This window comes from Talaromyces amestolkiae (assembly GCF_001896365.1).
Source record: "Talaromyces amestolkiae strain CIB chromosome Unknown scaffold17.1, whole genome shotgun sequence".
Lineage (NCBI taxonomy): Eukaryota > Fungi > Ascomycota > Eurotiomycetes > Eurotiales > Trichocomaceae > Talaromyces > Talaromyces amestolkiae.
The window spans coordinates 159,610-173,264 of NW_024468053.1; the positions used below are offsets into that span (position 1 = coordinate 159,610).

A 13,655-nucleotide genomic window follows, 5' to 3' on the forward strand; every position below is an offset into this window, starting at 1 on the left:
ACTGATGAGGAGGACCATCGTCATTGCTCAATTTGTCAGCTCATCGAATTGATCTTTGGAAGTCGATGATAAATACGAGCCTGGTATAAATAGGAGCTCGACCGTATGACTTTCTACTAGCTCGTTGCAAGATTGAATTGACCTTGACGTTGCGCGGTGCAAAGTCTATCGGTATCGCCACTTCACCATGGAGGAAGACAAACACGAAACCGACCGCCATTCCCTGTCGTCGACATCGTCGCGATCCATCGGAGAGCGAGATGGGACTACCTTTTCACCCATTGCAGCTCCAACAGCTCAGCAACACGCCCTGAACACGATCGAACTGCACAAGACTACCTCGAGAGCGTCGCGAGCGTCGCGGGCTTCCAATATTAATCGGACATTGTCGCATACAGATGGATATAGTATCAGCGTTCGAGGGGAAGAGGGGGACGAAGAGGAAGAAGCACTTGAACAAAGGAGGGAGGAAGGTGTACCTGCACCGGATGCGTCTGCTACCGAGCTGGTGGTGAAATGGGATGAGAATGATCCCGAGAACCCGAGGAATATGAGCTATGCTAGGAAATGGGTTATTGCCATTGTTGTTTGCCTAGGCTCGGTCTGCGTGTAAGTTGACCTTAATCAGCATGAAGTCATTGACTGACGATTGATAGGACATGCACATCCTCGGTGTACACCATGATCTACGCCCAAGTTACCGAAGAATTTCACTGCTCAAAAGAAGTCGCAACACTTGGTTTGACGACATTCATTTTCGGTCTCGGTGTCGGTCCAATGTTCCTCGCTCCGTTGTCAGAATTCTATGGTCGACGAATCATTTATGTCACCTCCTTCACGTTCTATGTCATCTGGATGATTCCATGCGCCGTTGCACAAAACATTGAGACGCTGATTGTTGTGCGCTTTTTCGGTGGATTGTCTGGAGCGGCCTTCTTGAGCGTGGCAGGAGGCACGGTAGGCGATTTATTCAATCGCAATGAGCTCGCTGCTCCGATGATGGCGTTTTCTGCGGCGCCGTTTCTGGGTCCTCAGATTGGTCCTTTGTATGTTTGAGTCTCCAAGATGCATAGCACGAGGTTCTAACTGTCGCAGGGTTGGAGGATTCATCAACCAGTTTTCTACCTGGTAAGACAGACATAGAGAAAAATATTGAAGCAAGAGGCTGACGACCGTAGGCGATGGACGTTTTACACCTTTCTCATCTGGGCTGGAGTTCAGTTGGTGGCACTGTTTTTCCTCGTTCCAGAGACCTACCATCCAGTGTAAGCATACATCCTCCACTTATTGACGGCATGCTGATCATAGTAGGTTGTTGAAACGCAAAGCTATCCGACTCCGCAACGAGACTGGTGACCAGAGATATATCGCTCCTATTGAGAAAATGGACAGAAGCGTCGCACAAACTGTTATTCGCTCTTGCTACCGGCCCTTTCAACTACTTACCTTGGAACCGATGGTACTGTGTTTGTGCTTGTATTCGGCAGTTCTTTTGGGTATATTGTACCTTTTCTTCGGTGCCTTCAACCTTGTCTTTACCGAAGTGTACGGTTTCAAATTATGGCAGGKTGGATGCAGCTTTTTGGGTATCTCGGTTGGTATGATGGTGGCAGTTGGATCTGATCCGCTCTGGCGCAAGAACTACCAACGTCTAGAGCGCAACCACATGGCTGCTGTAGGTGAGAAGGGAGAGGCAATGCCCGAATGGCGTCTTCCTCCTGCCATTGCAGGCGCTCCCCCGGTCACCATTGGTATTTTCATCTTTGCATGGACGGCGTATTCGCATGTGCACTGGATTGCGCCTATTATCGGAACGGCAGTGTTTGGAATGGGGTGAGTCTGACGCTTTAAGAATCAATGATAGCAAGCTAATTATTTTCAGTGTCATCCTCGTGTATTCCGGGATCTTCACATTCCTGGTTGACGCCTACCCGGAATTCGCGGCCAGTGCACTGGCAGCCAACAGCTTCGCTCGATCGAGTTTTGCCGGTGTTTTCCCTCTATTTGGGACATACAGTAAGTTATATCGTCGTTGGGATTAAGTTTTCATCCTGTGTTACCTGCAGCATCCCACATTTTCGGAGTCGGAGAAAAAGTTCGGAGTAACTGGCTGACGATCAATGTAGTGTACAACCGCCTCGGAATCCATTGGGCGTCGAGTTTGTTGGGATTTTTGACGTTGTTGATGCTTCCATTGCCGTGAGTTTTTCTCTCTCCCTAATTGCTGTGTTTAACTAAACTGTGGTAGATATCTATTCTTTACATACGGCAAGGAATTGCGCAAGAAGAGCAAATTCGCGACGTCTCGTGTTTGATGACTCTAATCATTGTGGATCTCCGGATTAAAATATTGTATATCTATAATCTTGCATAATTTTCCGATTACCAGCACAACAAATAGAAAAGATACCTAATAGACTACTCAGCTATCCTATCCATCTAAACACCATCTATTCGTACCGCCCAACATGAAGTCCAAAGAATCTAAAGGACAGCACCCCCAAAACTCCTCAACCATTCCCTCTCCTTCTTCACCTCTTCACCACCAGCCTGACTCTGACTCTCAGCCAAATACCCCACATACCCATCTCTCATAAGACTATTCCTCGCAACCTCGCAATCAATCCGAATGTCTTCTACGAGCGCTTCGCGCGAGACGTAGTCGAACTCAGGGCGAATATACCCCAGAATCAGAAGATTGAGATGCGTGGAGTAGAAGTCGGGCAGTTTGAAGAATTGTGTTTCTGTGTTTGTTGTTTCTGTTGTTGGGCTGGGGGAGGTGAGCGGGGGCATTATGTGGATTTCCTTAATCAGTCAGTATGAAGCATGAAGCGGATGGGGAGGGGGAACGGACGATGGATTTGACCTCATTCTTGTAGAATGGATTGTAGCCTATACTCAGCACAGCCGGGAGAATCGTGATTTCTTGTTTGTTACCATCTGCCGAGGCCGCCGCCGAGGTAGATGATGATGGTTCATCCTTGTTGAATACGAATCGCGCTGGATCCAGCGCTACGACACCGTAGTAGACCCCCGTCTGCAGGGAGGGATAGGCCGCGAGACCATCCGAGGGGATGTTGGCGGTTGGGATGCCGAGCTTTGTTCGTCAGAATCATGTAACTTATCTCATATGTACGAGAGACGGGACTGACTTCTTTACTTCCGCGTCCGAACCCTTTGATGACCGGGCCTGACAGTCGGATAGGATAAGGTGCTTCGGGACCTGCGTCGGGGCCTGCGACGGGGTCTCGAGGGCCGTTTGGACGCATTGCAGCAAAGTGAGTGATGGTTTCTCTTTTGATATGTAGTTGATACAATCTGGAAAGAGATGTATGTATGACAAATGCGGCTTTGTTGTCGCAAGACAGACTATCAGCACAGCAATGGTTTATAAATCTAGTGATCGTTAGTATGTTACTTTGTAATTTTGATATAGGTAGATGTTCATAATGGGCTTATACTTACCTCTTGAAAAGTGAGTAAAAAGCAATTGATAGAGATTAATCGCGGGGCGAATGCGGAACATTCTATCATCGCGGAGTGGATCTAAGCTTTTCTGAGCCTTTCTGTGGAACCCTACCCTAAGCATACTGTAAGCATACTCTACAACTACCTAAGGTACCATCTACAAATTTGTTAAATAACGAGGAAAATCTGCTCCATAGCCATAATATACTATCAACATATGCACAACACGAAAAAGATCGTACACCTCCGCTCTAGCCTTGTATCCATGCCGTCCGTCCGTGTTCGCACTTGGTTTGGTTATATGTACAGGGGACACCGAAAGCGATATACAAGAAGTAAAAACCGGAACTGAAGAGAAAGAAAAAAGACAAAAGAGTATGTACGTGTTTGAAGACTTTTTGGATCCGACGCAACGCCTTATCTGACTTGACACCGTACACCTGCCGAAATGATAATCCAAATAACAAGAAAAGGGTATAGACACTCTGTAAGTCGTTTTCTCTCGTGGTCGAGTCGATCAAATATGCGGTAAAAACTGTCTCGTTAGTAAATGTACCACAAAATTCGAAGAGAGAAGGGGGCTTACATTCATAACAATCAACATGGGTATATCGAAAACATCCCTCTTCACCGTCCAACAATAACTACACTCCACGCGCCCATCCTTGAATCCTAACCGATTCATCCCGGCCTCCCCGACGATGCCCCCCTTACCGACGACGTGATGCTGCATGCCCGAGTTCCAGCGCCCATCATCCGATTTCACGAGATCCATGTCTTCTTTCGTCTTGTATTTGAGTAATTTGCATGTATTCATGACGCTACCTCTGGAATCACCAAAGGCGAGTCGAGCAAAATCTTCGTAAAATTCAATTACACTGTCATCGTCCAACAGTTCGGCGAGGAAGACGGCGGCTGTATTGCTGGGTGAAGTTTCCTGGTTGCGCATTCGTCCTCCTGCGCCACCGCGTATCGAAGATGCGGTTGAATCGGATTGGGATGAGGGGTTGCTGCCGCCGCCTGTGTTGACGTTGAGATTCGGCTCTTTGCCGAGCAGAACTTCCTTCTTCCATCCAGTCAAAATACTGAATTCCTTCCCAACTGCGGCTACCTCGCCCGTTCGACGACATACAATGGTCGGCGTGCCGCACGCATTGATGAAATCTTCGTACTCCCATAACGTGCGCTGAAAGCACTTCTCCATGAAAATCAAGTCATCCTGATTCAAGGTCTTGGTTGTAGCGATAAAAGATGGTCGAATAGACGCCAATGCCTTGGCGATGCGCACTGTTTTTGGTGGCGAGAACCGTCTTTTGATAAAAGCAATCAGTTTATGGAATCCACCAGTGTACGAATATGGCTCCTTGACACTTTCGTAAATTGCGGACGGTTCGCGATGGCGTCGTTTGTTCGAGTTGGCATTATACAGAGTTTGCTGGCGCAGATGCGGGGTTGATAGTACAGTTTTGGTCTTCATAGGCGAGTCGTCAAATTGTGACGGCGCAATTGTTGTCGCATGAGGACTCGTTGTCGACGATGGACTGGCGAATGTATTAGACCCAATAGCATATGCATGAGGCGCATCCTGTTGCAATAAATGCATTCCTCCGCCTTGACCGTATAATCCACCGCCAACGCTCATCCGAGGATTCGTATTCTGACCCGTAGACCAATCGTTGAGCACAGGGTCTCCAAACATGAATGACTGCTGGCTGGGACTTTCAGTAGTAAACGCTCCTGTAGGGTTACCAAATTGCTGAGAGTTACTTCGTTGGCCAATTGAGCCTCCACGCTGGTTGCCGTTGTCGCTGGGAGGGGTGTCTCCAGCACCAGTGGCCATATGCCCTAACATGCCGAATTCCAATGCACCATATCGATTGCCAAAATTCATGCTGGCAAGATCAAAGTTGAACAAGGCTGGATCACTGGGATCGAAAAAGGCGCCGAATGAATTCTGTCCGGCTCCAGACGTCATATCGTTGGTGGGTTGCGTGAGACTGGGTATAGCCGAGGAAGCGGATATGCTAAATGTAGGCGAGGCGGGTGTTGCAGTAAACGGCCCTGGATTTAGTGCGCTCTCTGGCAATACCGTATTTGCTGCGCTGTTTGTATCAAACGTGCCGTTGCTGTTGTATGAAGGCGTTGACGAGGTGTAGATCGTGTTTGATTTCTGCGGCTGCTGTTGCACGTTGTTGCTCCCATTTTGTGTGAAATCAGTTGGCGATACTTTGGGCAGGCCGTTTGCTTGATTGTAAAAATTGCCTTGAGCACCAGGCACGAGAGCGCCGTCTGGAGCATCGTGGAGGTACTTTGCCTTCTTCCGTACACCGTCGTGACATGCATCCTGCAAGCCACGCTTGATACATCGTTGACAAGGTCGTTCGTCGCCTAAAGAATTAGCATAGAACTGGTCAAGCACTAGGACAGAAAAACAAACCGCAAGTTAAATGCGCCCGTTGACAAGCAAAACACGCCCGGCGCGCTTTCTTTCTTCGTGGTCGCGAGGGGTCTTTTGAGTTTGACGTTGTTTTCGAAGTGCCACCTTCTTTCTTGACTACATCGCCGGATTCGTGCTCACTATGATCTGTGGCGGAGGGCAAATCGTCTTTATCGGTGTCCATCATACTGAAACTGCAGGCATTAACCGTCACGCAGTATTGTTACTGGCTGTTCTTTCGTATTTTCCAAGTCTGGTCCAACCTATCGAGGGCGTCGTGAAAAACCAGGGCTATTATCGAACCAGCGCACCAGGTTCTTAGCCCTCGGTATCTCAGTCATCAAACGGGGATGACGAGTGTCGCGCGCCGGCAATTGTTCCTTGATGCGACGAGCGGGCGAAAAGCACGGCAGAAAAGACGGGTTTGTTGTTCACTTGACGCGGTACGCGGGGGTTTCGTTCATTGAATTGCCGTGAATCGTCGGAGGTTGGCAGGTTCAATGGGCTTTCGGTGGACTTTGCGACGAGGGCCGACGGAGTCAGAGAATTCAAAGTTGGAAGAGTGGAGAATGGTCTGTGTTGGAATGCTAGGAGTTGCGCAACGAGGCCGAGAGACGAGGAAAGAATGGCAGCACAGGGTGGTGTGCGAGAAGATGCACGGGGCAGAGCAAAAGAGACGCAAACTCTGTCGCTCGTCTTGTCTCGTGCGAAGTCAGTCGGGTTGGACTTTGGAGAAAGGAAGAGAGAGAGTCGCTGCGGGGAGCGCAGCCAATGGTCGGCTATATGAGAAATTAGTCATGCGCTTACGGAGAGAGTCCCGAGTGTGTTTCTTTGCTTTGCTTGTGTTCCTGTTTCCTGTCTACGCATTTCATTTGTTTCTTGTTCTGTTCTGTTTCTGATTCACTCATTTCTTTTCTTTCTTCTCCAACTCGTTACGGCGCCTCGTGGCTGCCACGGGCGAAATCGAGCACAAAGAAACGTTTCTTGACAGGCTCAGCCAATGGTAGTTTAGTACGAAGACAAGTTTTAGCGTGACGAACAGGCGCAATTCCAATTGAAAATTAGAAAATGCCTCATTCCTTTGAGCCGGTGAACAGTACGTAGTAGGAAAACCTGAGAAGTAACCCTGCATGGGACAAAGCGTGCCTGCATATTCTACTACGTATACTATGTACTGCGATGTCTTGCCATTACACTCTTTTGCGCTCCTTTGGCTGCGTAATACGGTAACATACGTAAAGCCGCGTATACCACACGAATTCCCCGCCGCTGATTGGCCTGCGACTCAGCGACCAATGCGGAAATCCCTCACGCGGCTTTCCTTTCTTTTTCCTGGAACTGTTGACGGACTTCATATATCAGTTCACTCCAGAACCAGGATTTGGCTTTTGGCTTTTTTGTTGGTACAACTGTCCTTGCAATTGGCTCGTGGCTCTTTTTGACCGTTGACTTTTTTCGGTTATAGCGGGGAATCGCTTTCATCGCACTGTTGACTTCGACCCTCAACGTTCATTTTGGATAAAAACCATCACAACATGTACGAGAGATGCAAACAATCATGATCATCTACATATCAACGCAGTACTAGCCGAGGCTCAACGTCCCAATGTAACTGTGACACGCTGCGTCTCAAGTCGAGAGGCCAGATCTGACGTCCGTGTGTCTCTCGAGTCTATCCCATCAGATAAATCCTGGCTCGGGACTCGGGATGGCCCTACGTAGATTGATCTAGGGACAGATCACTACGCACGTAACTCCTCTACCGGCGTAGATTCGCATTAGTGGTGTCACTGGTGTGGGTGGTGGCACCCGTCAAGCCTCGGATCATGATACACCTCTTCCGGGTAGCAAAAATCTGGGGTTAAGTGCCGGTCCGGGGTTGGGTGGTACTCACGCCACTTGCTGGCTTCAGGGACTTCTATATCCGTAGAATTGTTGGGTTGATGTCATTGATCAATCCGGAATAGTGTTAATGAACTATGTATAGGTCTGTTGAGGCTACCTAGGTTCCCGTTCATCATGGTAGATACAAACGAATACATTGGTTGATGCCACCCACTACATACATAGGAAGTACTCCGTAACCTAATCAAAAATGAATCACGAATTTAAACTAGTAAACCAGATACTTTTCACATTCATGTAATTCTACTATGTTTGACTGACTTCGTTCCGAATCCACCCGATACTGCTTGACTTCACTACCGCAGCTAGCCCTAATACCGACCCAATGACCGTCCACTTGGCTACTCGACAGGCAGGTCTGTGAGTCTTCACAGACCGGCCCAGGTAGGCAAGTAAACTAACAGGATTTCTTGCATACATAGTACCTTACACTTAGTCTTAGGGAGATAAGAGTGAAAAAGACACTCGGATTACTTGATTATAGTAGCTCTAATTAGGTCGATACTTCAATGATTGAAGCTAAGCTCCCTTATCCGAGGACTCACTCCACCCTTGCTCTGTAACGTGCGTAGACTAGCCTTTTGAGCAAGTGGGATGACATTTTCGATATGCTTTCTTGCATTGTGGTTGCTGGCAAGGCCTGCGACAACTACTCCTAGCAATGTGTCTCCCGCCCCGTTGACGCTTACCACGTCTTGATCGGCGAGGATAGTCTCGGGAGGAAATAGTCGCATATAAACGCCTCCGATCATTTCATTGCCACCGCTTGCTGCAGAGGCACATCGAGAAATTATATATGGAGCACAGTCAGGCGAAGTCAGACGCGCATCTCCGCGAGGTAGAAGTTGAGTGAGGAGCACCCCCTGTGATCCCAATTTGATGAGGAGGGAAGGAATAAACGGGAGTAATTGAATGCTCTGTTGTGGAATGCCAGCGTCGACTAATGACGGACACGTAACCGACACGAGCAAGTCTCGAGATCCCGCGCTAGAGAGGTTGAGCTCGTTGATGATAGTCCACCATTCTGGTGAGTCAAACAATCCCTTGTCACGAGCTGCGGAGTACATGGATATAAGTTCAAGTTCGTTGGGCGCGGCAAGGTCAAGTTTTGCGCGAGGAACGGTATCTGAAGGTCCGATGATACCAGATGTTTTCCCCTCTGTTAGTTGTGTGAATAGTCTCGTAGCCTTCGCGGTAGACACAGGCTCGAAGGCGATACGAGCCCCAACCTTTTGGCCCAGTTCAATCCATTTAGCCATCACGGCAGGGGTCCAATTTCCATCCACAACAAGCCAATTTGGTCGTGCCTGTGCAACCACAGAGCCCCAGAAGCCTTCCATACCAAGTTCACTTTCTGGGAGCTCCATGATGGCCATATCCGCCATGGCTACGAAAAGGTCTTTCCTAGCATCGTTGATGGCAACGTATTGAGCTGTCCTCACACCTAGAGAAGGAGACAAGACCTGGATACCTGTAGCTCCCAAACCCTCATGCTGAACAGCGGCGAGAGCTGCTTTGCCGCTGAGATCATCTGCAACCACACTGCAGAAAAGAGTTTTGCTTCCAATATAGTTCGCTGCAACGGCGACATTGTAGCCTACACCCCCCAGGCTTTGCTCAATCGTAGCCGGATTTGAAGTCTGCACGGACGGACTGACTGCAGCCTTTTGACTACTCAAAGGAGTAAAATCACAGGATAAATCTGTAGCAAGTGACCCAGCGACTAGCAAGTCTACTTTTTTCACGCTGCCAAGAGTTGATGTTGGCTCGTTCACGGTCTCTACGTTTCCTGTATCATGCGTCGGCGCTGTGACTGACGAGCTAAGGGACGGCGCTGGAGCAGGACTCACTGGTATCGATCTATTGACGTAGGAATACCACCAATTAGCATAGTCTTTGGTGATGTCTTCCGAATAGCTCACCGATTTTCTGGCTTCCTGTGAGTTTCTTCTAATTTCTTCAACTCGACAGCCACCTTTGTTGCACGCTGCACATTAGATTCGATAAGTGCGCGATTTGCAGGAATACTGCTTCCGCCAGTAAGCTCTTTGATTTTTGAGAGAATAAAGGGCGTGTTGTCGCTTCCATGGAACCCTTCTTTTGCGGCCGCTTTGACTGCTTCGTCAATCACTCTATCCATTTCAGCTTTGGGAATAGAGTACTCTTCAGGAACGGGATTGGCAAAATGTATTCCCGACGTCAAGCCCAGCTGATTCTGGGCATCTATTAAATTAGTGACGTCTACTTCTTTTCTAACGAGATGACTTACAGATCATGGCCGCCGCATCGTGTTCATTCTGAATGACCTTTGGACTTGGTATACCGCTATCACGAGTCCAGAATGCCGGGTAATCAACATGACCCTTTCGGCTGTCTGCAAATGTGCCAACAAGGACACCTTCAGTTTCGAGATACTCCAAAGTTTTGGGAATGTCCAAGAAGCTCTTGCAACCTGAGCTGACCACGGCAACAGGAGTTCTTCCTAGTTCTGTTAAGTCGGCTATTTCCCATTAGTGCCGCGCTCCGTGACTCATTTCTAGTAGCTCATACCTGATATATCCATCGACACTTCTGCTCCTCGATGAACACCACCTACTTATGTTAGCTAGCATTATTGTCATAGTCAAGGTATGTTACCTAAACCACCAGTACCGAAAACCTTGATACCAGCTAGGTGCGCTAGAATCATGGTCCCCGAAACGGTAGTGCCGCCATGAATACGCTTGCCCGCAAAACCCTTAAGGTTGTTAGCAATTTTCAATCACACCCCCCTAAAAAAACTCACTAGACCATAAATGTAGCCAAGGTCGCGTCGTGAGACTTTGAGTGCACTTTTCGACTGAGCACTAGCTGCCACCTCAATGATCTCTTCGGCATCTAAMCCCACGSGAGCCACACCATTGAACACTGCAATGGTCGCGGGAACACCGCCATTTCTCCGCACGACTGATTCAAGTAGCGACGCAAGTGCTACATTATCCGGATATGGGAAGCCTAGACTATAATTAGCGGCCGGTATATGCATTGATGTAGATTGGGTCATGATTACCGTGTGTATATATCGTCGACTCAAGTGCAACCACCGGCCTGCCGGTGGCTATAGCATCTTTGACTTCTTCCGATACTTGAAAGAATTTACTGTTGGCGAAGTCGGAAGCTTTGTTGGAGATACGCCTGTAGGAAAGAAGTCGTGTAGGTAGCGACCAGCTGCGAAGCCGTACAGCAGGGGCGATTGCCATGGTAGTCACTGCAAACAATTACAGCATATTCTTGGCCAACACTGATGATGTGAGAAAGCAATAATGCGTCTGTTAAGATGATAAGGAACGGTCCCCGCAGCACAAGACGATGCGGAGTGCACCAAGTGGCCGAAGCGGTCGCCGTACACTGCCGCGGAGGGCCACCTAAGCTCTTTCCCCATCTGAACACTTGCTACAACAGCTTCACCCAAACTCCTTTCTCTCGATTCAATTGCATCTCCTCTTGTCTCACAGTGTAGATACCAAGGCACATCATCGATACATACACACTTATAACTGACCCATTGGGGTCACTCTTTTCAAAATGAGATTCCTCACTATTGCCGCTGGCCTGCTATCGACAAGTTGCAGTATAGTAGCTTGCGCGGCCCAGTCCAGCAACAGCAATGCACAAACAATCCTCTCCAAAGACTTCAAACCGCCGCAGGTTTTCAAGAATACGAACTTAGTGCGAAACACCAATTTGGAGAAAGGATACGTCCGTGAAACGATCAATGTGGTGGTGGAGAATACAGACAAGAAGCCGCAGAGCGAGTACTATGTGCCCTTTCCAGCTGACGTGTTCAGCCACATTGGAGGATTTGAAGTGCGCAATAAGAAGTCTCCTGAGAAAGGAAGCTTTGCAGTGATAGCTGTAGGGATTGATGGTGACAGGTTCGTGTGTTGGCAGTGTTGCCACTACAATTGAATCATGCTGACTGACGCATCTAGCAGCTCTCAGTTCTACAAAATCCAATTCCCTGAGCCCCTTTCGCCTTCCTCCCAAACTACACTCAGCATCTCATACTACGTGCTGAACTCTTTCAGCCCTCTGCCCAAGTCTATTGGACAGTCGGACTCGCAATTCTTGACTTACACCCTCAATGCCTACGCGCCATCTGCCTACGAGGTCGCGACACAAAAGACCAAAGTCAAGTTCCCCAGTGCGAATATTCCCGATTATACCACCACGAAATTGAAGACTGGAAACGACCCAGAGAAGCAAGGAAGTGCTTTGACGTATGGACCCTACACCAAAGTCGCACCAGGTGCCACGTATCCGCTTACCTTCCGTTTTGAATCTACAAAGCCCGTCCTTGCCAGCTCTCTCTTGGAGCGCGACATCGAAGTTTCTCACTGGGGAGGCAATTTGGCCGTAGAGGAGCGCTACTGGCTTCGGAATGACGGTGCAAACTTGTCCAAGAACTTTGATCGTGTCGAATGGGCTCGTCAGTCATACGGCTTAAGTGCAAGCTCCGCATTACAAGAGCTCAAATATCCGCTTAAGCCCGGATCGGTTGATCCTTATTTCACTGACGATGTTGGCAATGTGTCTACAAGTCGCTACCGCCCTGGAAACCCAGGTCGCGAAGCTCATCTTGAGCTGAAGCCTCGGTACCCAGTCTTCGGTGGCTGGAAGTACAGTTTCCGTGTGGGATGGAACAATGGTCTTGCCTCTTTCTTGCGCAAAGTCGGCGCCGATTCGTACGTTCTCAAGGTGCCATTCATCGAGGGACCCAAGGTTGCCGAAGGTATTCAGTACGATCAAGTCGTTGTCCGTGTAATCTTGCCCGAGGGAGCAACAGATATCAAGTATGAAATTTTAGACGGCGATGCGCCGAATGGCCTTCCGGGTTCGTCGCATATTCAGTCTAGTATTTCAAAGCATCGTACATATATGGACACGATTGGCCGGTCGTCGTTGACCCTCAAGGTTGATAATTTGTCAGATGAGGCGAGGGATTCTCAATTACTGGTATGATTATTGTTTTCTTTCTTCGGCTACCGTTTACTGACATAGCAAAGGTCACATACACCTACCCCTTTGCAGCTGGGCTTCGCAAGCCTCTAATTATTGCTGCGGGTCTTTTCAGCATCTTTGTGGGTGTGTGGTTCATTGGAAGTTTAGATGTGAGCATCAAGAAGCGGTAAAGAGGTTGCTCAAAGAGATGTCGAATAAATAAGTTTGTTTCATGACTCGGCTCTTTTTCTCTCCTTCATTTCATTCATGTATACCATATAGTTACCAAGCTTCACGCAATCTAAAATTGTTTCTCAGTAGGAGTTAGAGCCGATGTACGTCCATCTTGCATATTATTCCATCAGTCTAGATAACAGCCGGAGAATCCGACAGGTTCAAGTGCATTGATACCTTACACCAATCGAGTCTGGGCTGAAAGGTAACGTCACCTCAATCGTAAAATCTTTGTTCTCGTGTTCTTGGGAATCAGATGCACACCATGCCATTGTGTCAATACGTTGAAACAATCCGTTCCTTCAGACAATCCATTCTTCGAAACATTGACTCTGTTTCTAGTACTGTGGCATTGTTTCCTTTGGCTACTTTCAGGCGATGAGAGCATTTCTCACGAGAACAGACGAGACTCATTTCAAGTCAAGCACAATGAGCATCATGGTCCTGTGTGGATGGTTGACAATATAAGTAGACCTCGAACGGCCTTGGACGATTATTTTTAATCCATAAAACCAGTATGATGAGACAGAGGATTGCAACTGGTAGCAAACATGAGTGCCTGGATGCACAAAGTTCTTGACTACCTTGATCGAAAAGGCAAAGGGTCCTACCCCCAGCCCTGGTGGCCATT

General features: G+C 48.3%; 5 protein-coding genes across 5 annotated transcripts; 2 read left to right on the top strand and 3 right to left on the bottom strand.

Annotated features, from left to right (window-relative positions):
* Positions 1 to 187: 187 nt before the first annotated feature.
* On the top strand, positions 188 to 2,315 carry BHQ10_007857 (uncharacterized protein; the record flags this gene model as incomplete). Its single annotated transcript, XM_040880598.1, has 8 exons — positions 188 to 609; positions 657 to 1,046; positions 1,096 to 1,128; positions 1,179 to 1,265; positions 1,312 to 1,833; positions 1,883 to 2,016; positions 2,127 to 2,199; positions 2,249 to 2,315. The coding sequence occupies 8 exons, from the start codon at positions 188 to 190 to the stop codon at positions 2,313 to 2,315; spliced, it is 1,728 nt and encodes a 575-aa protein (XP_040736360.1).
* A 169-nt stretch (positions 2,316 to 2,484) lies between these two features.
* BHQ10_007858 (uncharacterized protein) lies at positions 2,485 to 3,269 on the bottom strand (the record flags this gene model as incomplete). The annotated part of the gene is made up of 3 exons (XM_040880599.1): positions 2,485 to 2,805; positions 2,855 to 3,097; positions 3,153 to 3,269. The coding sequence occupies 3 exons, from the start codon at positions 3,267 to 3,269 to the stop codon at positions 2,485 to 2,487; spliced, it is 681 nt and encodes a 226-aa protein (XP_040736361.1).
* A 716-nt stretch (positions 3,270 to 3,985) lies between these two features.
* On the bottom strand, positions 3,986 to 6,092 carry BHQ10_007859 (uncharacterized protein; the record flags this gene model as incomplete). Its single annotated transcript, XM_040880600.1, has 3 exons — positions 3,986 to 4,003; positions 4,055 to 5,856; positions 5,906 to 6,092. 3 exons carry the CDS (start codon positions 6,090 to 6,092, stop codon positions 3,986 to 3,988), a joined length of 2,007 nt encoding a protein of 668 aa, XP_040736362.1.
* A 146-nt stretch (positions 6,093 to 6,238) lies between these two features.
* Positions 6,239 to 11,049, bottom strand: BHQ10_007860 (uncharacterized protein; the record flags this gene model as incomplete). Its single annotated transcript, XM_040880602.1, has 9 exons — positions 6,239 to 6,684; positions 7,972 to 7,990; positions 8,356 to 9,670; positions 9,733 to 10,033; positions 10,080 to 10,292; positions 10,361 to 10,402; positions 10,448 to 10,547; positions 10,596 to 10,804; positions 10,860 to 11,049. 9 exons carry the CDS (start codon positions 11,047 to 11,049, stop codon positions 6,239 to 6,241), a joined length of 2,835 nt encoding a protein of 944 aa, XP_040736363.1.
* Positions 11,050 to 11,374: 325 nt separating this feature from the next.
* Positions 11,375 to 12,981, top strand: BHQ10_007861 (uncharacterized protein; the record flags this gene model as incomplete). Its single annotated transcript, XM_040880603.1, has 3 exons — positions 11,375 to 11,724; positions 11,782 to 12,805; positions 12,856 to 12,981. The coding sequence occupies 3 exons, from the start codon at positions 11,375 to 11,377 to the stop codon at positions 12,979 to 12,981; spliced, it is 1,500 nt and encodes a 499-aa protein (XP_040736364.1).
* Between the last annotated feature and the right edge of the window lie 674 nt (positions 12,982 to 13,655).